This window comes from Rhincodon typus, chromosome 11 (assembly GCF_021869965.1).
Source record: "Rhincodon typus isolate 14 chromosome 11, sRhiTyp1.1, whole genome shotgun sequence".
In the NCBI taxonomy this organism is placed as follows: domain Eukaryota; kingdom Metazoa; phylum Chordata; class Chondrichthyes; order Orectolobiformes; family Rhincodontidae; genus Rhincodon; species Rhincodon typus.
Genome location: NC_063342.1, coordinates 14,470,601 through 14,480,656, shown reverse-complemented (window position 1 = coordinate 14,480,656; position 10,056 = coordinate 14,470,601). Strand labels below are relative to the sequence as shown.

Genomic DNA, 10,056 nt, shown 5'->3' with positions numbered 1-10,056 from the left:
TTCCTGGCCCCATCCCCGCCTCTTCGACCTGTTTGTTTCCTCTCCTCTATCCCTCTTCTAAACACCTCCCACTCTCTCCCTATTTATTTCAAAACCCCCTTCCCCTCCCCCTTTTCTGATGAAGGGTCTAGGCCCGAAACGTCAGCCTCTCTGCTCCTATGATGCTGCTTGGCCTGCTGTGTTCATCCAGCCCTGCACCTTGTTGTCTCTTTTTCAAATCAACCACTTGTACAAATCACTAGAGGACGTAACAGAGTACCTGCTGTCTCCAGTTTCCAGCCAAACCTTATGGGCAGATGATCCAGGAGGAACCAGCGGGTCCCCAAGCAGCTTGCGCTGTTTCTGGATTTCCTGAATCCTCCTTGAAGTTGCCCTTTTCAGTTTCACAGGAAACTCTTTTGCCTCGGGTCTCTTGGCTTCCTTGCTTGTTTGGCTACCCATTATTTAACAAGCCCCACTTACCAAGGCATCAAGCTCTAAGTTTAAATGAGAATTAACAATTCATAATTATGTATCTTAACGCTACAGTTTCTTATACATTAATTCACCCTTCCCCAACCCCGAGATCTCGTTATGCCTCAGTCCTCGAAGCCGCCCAGACTGTTTCGTTCTTTTGTCCTAATTGTTCATTTATTTCTCAACGAGTTTCAGTCTTCCACACGTGGTCTTGCCCGTGCCGTCTTTCCAATCTCCCCGAGATCGGATCAGGGTTGCTCTATGTGGGTCACTCGCCGGGGAAACTCGAATTCCTCGCAGACTCCTTTCTCTTATTCCCATCAATTTGTCCGGATGCCGTGAAGATAGGGATCCCGCCGACTACGCCAGATTGTTGAAGATATGAATTTAGTCACACACTAGAGCTTTAGACTTCAAGGTAAAGAGGCTTTATTCGTGATATCATGGGAGCCAACGCTGACAAAAGATCAGGTCCGTAGTCCCCGATGAGTATAAAGATAAAGCAATACTTATGCGCACCGTTATGGATTGAGACACAGTTGTTACAAGCAGATAAGCATGTGCACAGTTTATCACATCCCCTTAAGGCAGGTCAAATGTCATGTCATACATCATGGTTCCACAACTCGTGGTTGCTGATACGTTATCTTTAAGTGGAACGTGCCTTATGCTTTGGGTCAAAATTGAACAGCAGGTTCTAAGCTTTCTACAGATATGCAACAATTTGTCACATATCTCTTACTTGACCTATTTTCCCATCATTCCAACCTCTAATTCTAAGCTTTAGCTACATTCTATATCTAATTGCTCTTGACACTTTAATTATTCTTCCACACCTTGACAGAGTAAAATATCGATGTCAGTGCATCGAGGGAACAAGGACGTTATTTCAACCTTGATAGAGCTAACCAGGGCTTACTGATTGAAAACTGGACAAAAACTGTTCTTGTCTAAATAGATCAGGCTAGAAATTCTTTTGTCAAATTCGCTCATAACTATCTGTTCTCCACATCCCCATCACTCACAAAGATTCCTACCTTCCCACACACACGCTTCCCCTTTCTCACACACATGTCTTCCTGATAGTTTAAGGATGGGCTCTTCTTTCTGATGGCCCATTGTATTTTGCATTGTTCCATAATGATGGGAATCCATGACTTACATGTTTGTTTTAGAGACTGCATCTTTTTCCGTGGATTGCGGCCTTGCTGTGGTGGACAGGTTTGAGTGTCCCAGTGATCTTGAGAGCGATGCCGTCAGGAGTTCTAAGCTAGATCTATCTTCTGTTCTGCTGAGATGCAACAACATTCCCATTTTAAACCATATCAACAAGCAGTCCAACTGGAGGAATTCAAACCCCTCCATGCACACACACAACACAAGCCATGTGCTGATCAGTGAGAGGTGACAGGGACCGTATTGAGAGATCTGGAAGTTCCTATCTTCAGACCTGCAGTGGACAGTGGAGTTTGACTCAGTCTCGCTCTTGGACTAGGAACAGGAGAGTGTTTCAGCAGCTTTCTTCATGACTGAGCAGCCCCCTTCCACACTATGTATCCTGAATGGGGAAGGGGCTAGAAATGGGCCCCCGAAAATAATTTGTTCTATCACCAATGTGGCTGGAAAACTGTGCCCAGCACACTCCTTGCCTTCTGTCTGAAAACCAAAGTCAAACACAATCTCGGAACTTGGAAAGTACAGATCCTCATGGATAACGAGCAAAACAATTGTCCAGAACAAAGAACTGACCTTGTTCTCCGTGAACTCAGGCATTTCAGCATCAATATCACCACCCTGCAGGAAACTCGAAGAGGAGGCGAAGGGCAGCTAAAGGAAGAAAGTGGTGATTACACTTTCTTCCGGAGAGGAAAACACAAGGATCAATCTAATGTGCATGGAATGGGATTCACTTTCAAAAAACAAGTTCATGAATCAACTCTCAGAGCTTCCTGTTGGCATTCACATCACTTCATGACCCTTCGTCTACAACTTGCTACAAAACAGCAGGAAACGGTCGTGAGTGCCTATAGCTCCAACCCTTGAAGCCATTGATGAGTCCAAAGGTGGATTCTACTCTACCTTGGGCACCATACTCAGTAATATCCCTAAGGGAGATAAAATTATCCTCCTTAGAGACTTCAGTGTCAGGGTTAGAAAGGACACCCAACCTTGGAAAGGAAGGAGTCAGGAATTGTAACTCCAACAGGATTCTTCTGCTCACCAAGTGTACAGAACACCAGCTGACCATCACCAACGCAGTTCCACCAAAAAGACGGGTTCTGCTCAAAACACTGGCACATGACTGAATACATCAATGTTCGAACCTGAGACCAGAAGGATGTTCTCATTGCCAAAGCAATGACCAGCACAGACCTTCAGCTCATCTGCTCCTCAACGTCCATCAAATGCCATCAGAAGCAGCTGAAGATGAAGAAACAGCTCAGAAAAAAAGCTCAATATGAGTGACTCCAAGGGCTAAGCAGACTATCAAACTTCCAACTCTGCCTTCACTAAAATCTCCAAATTGAATGAAAGAAATCTGGAAAGAGCTGAAGAGAACTATCATCTCATGCTGTGAAGGAACCATTGCCTACAAGATCAGGAAACATGAAGATTGGTTCAATGAGAATGACTGTGTCATCCAAGAGCTCATCAACTAAAAGAGGAAAGCTTCCTGTGCCTGGGAAAACAATAGCATCAATGAGTCAAGAAGGGAATTCGCCAAACAGCAAAGACATCGCTACAAAGAAGAACAAAGAAACCAAGAACCAATGATGGAGTGAGAGAGTCAAGAAGCTGAGACGCCTTGCTGATAAGCACGACATCTAGGGTTTCTTCAGTGCCACCAAGACTCTTGGCTCAAGTTGGTGCAGAGTAAAGGATGGAACCCTTTTGAGAGACAGAGAAAACATCAACATCCAATAGAGAGAGCACTTGAAAGAAGTCCCATACTATGAAACAATCATTGATGAATTATGCCCTTAGCTGTACAGGAGGTGGGAGTTGTCCATATCGGACAGGTGTTTAAAGTGGGGAATGAGGTTGTTATCCCTCGCCCGTTAAGAGGGATAGTGCTGGAACAAGAGCACCAAGGGCACCCCAACCTGGTGTGAATGAGGGAAATACCCAGGAGCCACTTTGGTTAGCCAGAAGTAGACTCCCAGACTGAGGAAAATGTGGGATCATGCGAATCCTGTGCATTAATAAGGAAGGCATCACCATTGTCACCCCTTCACCAACGGGAGTGGTCTCAATCACCATGGCAGTGGATTCATGTCAATTTTGTGAGACCTGTAGCGGGACAGATGTTACCAGTGGTCCTGGATGCCCACTCCAAGATACCCGAGGTGGTAGTCATGAAGTTGGCCGGCTGGATGAAATATTTACGAGGGTCTCATCATATGCTATAAGTGGGGAGTTTTCCATCATACTCCTGACTTGTGTCTTGTAGATAGTGGACAGGCTTTAGGGAGTTTGGAGATGAGTTTCCCACTGCAAAGTTCTTAGCTCCTAACCTGCTTTTGTAGCCATTGTAGTTGTATAGCTAATCCAGTTCAGCTTCTGGTCAATAGTAACCCCACACAATCTTGACAGTGGTGGATTCAGTGATGTTAATTGAAATAACTCCACTGAGGCTGGTATCCCATCACCAAGTCACCCTTTATTTACATGTGAGAGTCCTTAACACTGATCCAGTTTCCTCAAAGCTAGCTCTGAGTGAACAGAACCTCTGACCCTTCTATATATACCTGTCAGCCAGGACTCCCTGATTGGACCAGGTTAACAAACTGGACCAGATTGGGCAGCAGGGTAGCTCAGTGGTCAGCACTGCTGCCTCACAGTGCCAGGGACCCGGGTTCGATTCCACCCCTAAGTGACTGTCTCAGTGTACATTCTCCCTGCATCTGCATGCATTTCTGCCAGGTGCTCTGGTTTCCTCCCACAGTCCAAAGATGTGCAGGTTAGGTGGATTGGCCATGCTAAATTACCCCATAGTGTCCAAGGGTGTGTAGGTTAAGTGGGTTAGCCATGGGAAATGGAGGGTTACAGGGACAGGGTAGTGGGATAGTTCTGGGTGCGATGCTCTTTGGAGGGTCACTGTGGACTCGATGGGTCAAATGGCCTGCTTCCACACTGTAGGGATTCTCTGATTCTAACAGCTCCAATCAGGGAACTCCTATTCTATGTAGTCCACCTAGCTGACCTTGGTACAATCACTGCATTAATGCCATGTCAAGGGACATTGGTTAAATTTTTTCTTGTTGGTGATGGTGATTCCCTGGTACATAAAAGCCATGAATATAATTTGCCACTTATCAGCCCAAACCTGGATACTGGCCAAGTTTTGCTGCACATGGTCTTAGACATCTTCAGTATCTGAAGAATTGCAATCAGTCCCATAATACATTCTGAGATAACAAGGTGTAGAGCTGGATGAACACAGCAGGCCAAGCAGCATCAGAGGAGCAGGAAGGCTGATGTTTAGGGCCTAGACCCTTCTTCAGAAATGGGGGAGGGAAGGGGGTTCTGAAATAAATAGGGAGAGAGGTGGAGGTGGATAGAAGATGGATAGAGGAGAAGATGGGTGGAGAGGAGACAGACAGGTCAAAGAAGCGGGGATGGAGCCAGTAAAGGTGAGTGTAGGTGGGGAGATAGGGAGGAGATAGGTCAGTCCAGGGAGGACAGACAGGTCAAGGGGGCGGGATGAGGTTGGTAGGAGATGGGGGTGGGACTTGAGGTGGGAGGAAGGGATAGGTGGGAGAAAGGACAGGTTAGGGAGGCGGGGACGAGCTGGGCTGGTTTTGGGATGCGGTCGGGGGAGGGGAGATTTTGAAGCTGCCATACATTCTGTCATCTTTGACTTTGTTCTGAGTCGTCATGATTAAGTCTCTTTCTTTCCTGCTTCCCAACGTAGAAATTGTGCGGGATGCTTTAATCGATGTCGCTGTCTACAATTTCCGGAGAGTCCCCAATCACTTAAGAGCAGCTAAGGTATGTTGTGGATTAAGGCTGATAATTGTTTGCCTACAAATATGTTTTATAACGTTGCTGACAGTCTAATATAGGTAATGGAATGTTGGTTCACCCCATAGTTTGGGCATTTGTTTTGGGCACAGGGAGCTGATTGTGGAACGTACTGTTTAAAATGATTGGTAATTGAAAGAATTATTGCGAAAATTTTCTTCTCACACTCATCAGGCCAAACAGAAGAATGCAAACCTTTAAACAATCAGAATAATTTGTACTAACATGAGAAAGGTGTAGCTTGGTAGGCAAGTCAACTTTGATTGGGCAAGCTGTTGCCATGGAGAAAGCTCTAGAAAACGATAGACTCCTGGGTGATTCCAACAAAGGTGCAAGCATTGAAGGTATTCCTTTTATTTGCCGTGAACAGATTGCTACAGGTGAATGTATGTCCCTTCAAGCCAGCAGAAGTGAGCAATGTTATTAGCTTCAATTGATTCTCACATTGCTTTTTTGTGTAGCTATTAGCACATTCAAGACCGTTCAGCAAGCTCGGCCCAATAATGGAATTGGAATCTACGGTAGACATGGAGTTTTGGGTTTCAGAAGCACAGACTGGTTGAGTACAGTCAATACTCTGCCTATTCTGAGCAACCATTAAAACATATTGTCAGCCAATGACTGGGATCTATCCCTATGTACCTGACATCACACTTGAAATAACTTCACAGAGGCCGGTTTCCTGTTACCGAGTCAAACTTTGAAAATAAGTGTCCTTAACATTGATCCAGCTCCCTTAGAGCCAACTCTCAGAGTGAACAGAACCTCTGACGTTCCTGTGTATATCTGTCAGCCAGAGCTTCCTGATTGGGCCTGTTTATCTGGTCCAATCAGGGAACACATATTCTATGAAGTCCACCTGGCTGAACTCGCTACAATCACTATAGCACTGGCACTGAAATCATACAAAATGGTGACAGGCAGAATGCTCTGGACCCAGGCCAATACTGGGCAGAATTTAATGGTTTTAATGGTTTCTCACCCACTGCCAAAAGGGTCTTTAGGGAATACAAAGCTGAGACTGGGTGGGAAGCAGCCCTTGGATGCTCATCAATCTACCGGCTTAAGAGATTCAATTGAAGAGCATGTGGGCACAACTCCCAAAGGCCTCAAACACATCCCGCAAAATTGGGAACAAAAATTGCTTGAAAAGCTCGGCAGGTCTGGCAGCACCCGTTGTATTTAGACACTTTACTTTGAATTTATATTTTCTTTGCACTTGAGCCCTGCTCCTTTAATATTATCATACCACAGTCAGTTATTTAGTTTCTTGTGCATGCTAACAAATTGGGAAATTTTCAAGGGGGTTAAAAAAAGTCTTCAATTCTTAATCCTGTTTTCTTTGGGCGCTTACTTCAAAATATACTAATTTGCAGGGAATGGTCTACTTTTTTGTTAATATTGTACAGTAAAAGAAGAAAATATCAAAACACATCCTTATATATTGAGATAACAAAGTGTGGAGCTGGAGGAACACAGCAGGCCAGGCAGCATCAGAGGAGCAGGAAAGCTAATGTTTCGGGTCGGGACCCTTCTTCAGAAAATAAATATATATTTATATATATTATATATATATATATAAAATATATATTATGTCTATATATATAGACATATAAATATATATATATATACACACATATATACACATATAATATATATTTTATATAGTGAGCCCTATAAGTAGAGGAAAGTGGTCTACAGTAGAAACCAGAGTTTAGAATACAGAGCATGCTTAGTTTACACTGGGAGAGTCAAGATCTGATTAAATTATGACAAACCCAGTCAAATGCCACGCTGAGATGCATCATGCCAACTATTTGTGAAACCCCAAGGGAAATGCAGAGCCTTCTCCTTGGCAGCCAGAATCGGGCAGTGGGAGTGCATCGGCAATCTTCCTTGTCATTAGTTGCCATTGGATTAACTGGGCAGCAAATGGACTCTCCGCGCTGCATGCCAATTGAAGAGAGTTACAGCCTCTTCAGTCTTGGAACAGCTACCGAGAGAGGGAGGCTGCATGGAAACTGAGAGGGAGGAAAAGCATAACGGTCCTGCTCAGGCCAGGCCGGAGGGACCCCTTTGATCAGAGGTGTTAGCCCCTCTGTGGCACAGTGGCTGCAAGGACAACAATCGTTGTCAGGATTCCCTTTGCTTTGGCCACAGAGCTGACCAATATGGCAGACCGACCACCCATCCACCCCCAGCAAGCCATCGGTAAGTCACCTTGATGCATTTAAAACCGTTTAACGAGAGAAGCACTGCCAGGATTCAGAGTTCTGAAAAATTTCACTATAAATGGAGCCAATCTTCAATCCCTCACAAATTACAGTTTCAGATAATTCTTAACGTTCTCGTTAAGTGCTTAAGTCAGACTGATCTTTGCAAAAACACAGTTGCCATCAACATAGTGACATGCTGGTGAATATTTTGCTGTTCAGAATTCCTTTTCTAAAACAATTTACTGCTGTTATGATCCCAGTGAAGGTTCTACTGGATAAGTCAGATCCTAGAGAGAAACCTGACATGACATGTTTCATTGTTGCAATTTAATTACTAGGGCCTTCACTGCACGCACACAAAGCTGCAAATCTAAGGTTAATAATTGTACATAAGTTTCGTACACAAAAGAAAGAAAAACAAATGTGCGTGCGTGTGTGTATGTATGTATGTATATATATAAATAAATATAGATCCTCTCAAAAACATTAAAACAAAAATTCCAGCCTTTTTTACCAAAACAACAGCCTTTGCAAACACTCCAACCCAGTGAAATATCACTCCTATTTTCGTTCTTTAATTTCTTACTTGACAACTTTGCAAATGTTTTCTTTTAGCAACGTTCTTCATATCCACCAAATGTGATGGAAGGAGGGAAACGATAGCGATAAAGCAAAATGAATATCACTCTTTAATTGAATGTGCATAGTATTCAGAACAAAATAAATGAATTAACCATACAAATAGAGGTTAATAGGAATGACCTTATAGCCATTACAGAGGCATGGGTTGCAAGCCAATAAAAACTAAGGACTAAATATTCAGGGGAATGTAACTTTTCAAAAAGACAGGCAGTAAGGAAAAAATGGTATGTCGTTGGTGCAATGAGGTCAGCCAGGTGGTGGACCTCATAGAATATGAGTTCCCTGATTGGGGCTGTTAATCTGGCCCAATCAGGAAGCCCTGGCTGTCAGATATAAAGAGGATTGGGGCCATCTTGTGGCGCAGTGGTAGCGTCCCTATCCCTGAACCGAGACACTTGAGTTCAATTCCCCCTGCTCCAGAGGTGTTTAGTAGCATCTCTGAACAGATTGAAGAGGAAAAATAGGTTAAATTAAAATATATATATATAGAGAGAGCGAGGTTCTGCTCACTCTGAGATTTGGCTCTGAGGAGGCCAAACTAGTCTCGAGTACTAGGCACGTGTAAATAAAGGGTGACTTGGAGATGGGATACCGACCTCTGTGGAGTTATTTCAGGGTAAGTACTGGTGTGGGGTGGAGTAAGTATGATGGCAAGAAATTATTCTAGATCAGAAGGTATGGAATCCATATGGTTAGAGGTAAGAAATAAAAACAGTAAGAAAACACTGTTGGAGTAGTCTGCAGGTCCCCTAATGTTATCTATACAGTGGGACTGAGAATAAATCAGAAGATAACGAGGGCATATGAAAAAGGCAGTACATTAATCACGGGTGATTTTAATCCTCATGTAGACTGGGTAGTCAGATTGGCAGAGGAAGGCATGAGAAGGAATTCATAGAGTGTATTTGGGACAGCTTGTTAGAACAGTATGTTATGGGTTTAATCAGGAATTTTGGATCTGGTGATGTGGAATGAGACCCACTTTCATCTCCTGTAACACCTGCTTCTCTCTCATAAACATCCCACAAAAGAGCAGAATGAGTCAAGGTGGGTGATGTTCTGCCCATCATTTGCATCCTCACCGTTTATGAGCTAACTCTGAGAGTCCTGAGTAGGGTCTGCACTGGTATTGGAGGCTGCATTTGACTTACTGTGCTGGGATCCCCTGAGCAAACACTAACCCCCTGACGAGACTGAAGCCTGTTGACAACCATGACAAGCTTCCTGGCTTTGTTTCTATACTAAATGGCACAGAAAGACAGAATAAAATGAGCCCGATATCTCTGTCTGAGGGGGTGAAGCACAAAGAAGCATGTGTATGTGAGGGGAGAGAGAAAAAGAGAGAGAGAGAGAGAGACACACACACTTACACTCTCACTCTCTCTCTCTCTCCCCCCATCTCCACACACACAACCCACACACTCTCTCCTGCACACACACACAGTATTTCTCTCTCTCCCAGACACACGCGCGCACACACACACAAACACACACACACATTCTCACTCTCTCTCTCTCCCCTCTCACATACACTCACTCACTTGCTCTCTGCCCCACACACACACACACTCTCTCTCTCTCTCCCCCTCTCGCTCTCTCTCTCTCTCTCTCTCTCTCTCTCTCTCTCTCTCTCTCCCTCACTCACACACATTATCTCCCACACACACAACAGTCATCAATGTAGCGGAAGAAGAGATGAGGGATAGTCTCCATCTCT

At 44.2% G+C, this 10,056-nt stretch overlaps 1 protein-coding gene across 1 annotated transcript in view; it reads right to left on the bottom strand.

Annotated features, from left to right (window-relative positions):
• Positions 1–630: 630 nt before the first annotated feature.
• LOC125484407 (transmembrane protease serine 2-like) overlaps positions 631–10,056 on the bottom strand; it is a 98,562-nt gene continuing 89,136 nt past the window's right edge. Inside the window, exons 13-15 of the mRNA XM_048603029.1 lie at positions 3,051–3,136; positions 2,206–2,283; positions 631–816 (exon numbers count right to left, since the gene is read on the bottom strand). Of these exons, the coding sequence (XP_048458986.1) occupies positions 631–816; positions 2,206–2,283; positions 3,051–3,136 (350 nt within the window). The remainder of the gene's footprint in view (positions 817–2,205; positions 2,284–3,050; positions 3,137–10,056) is intronic.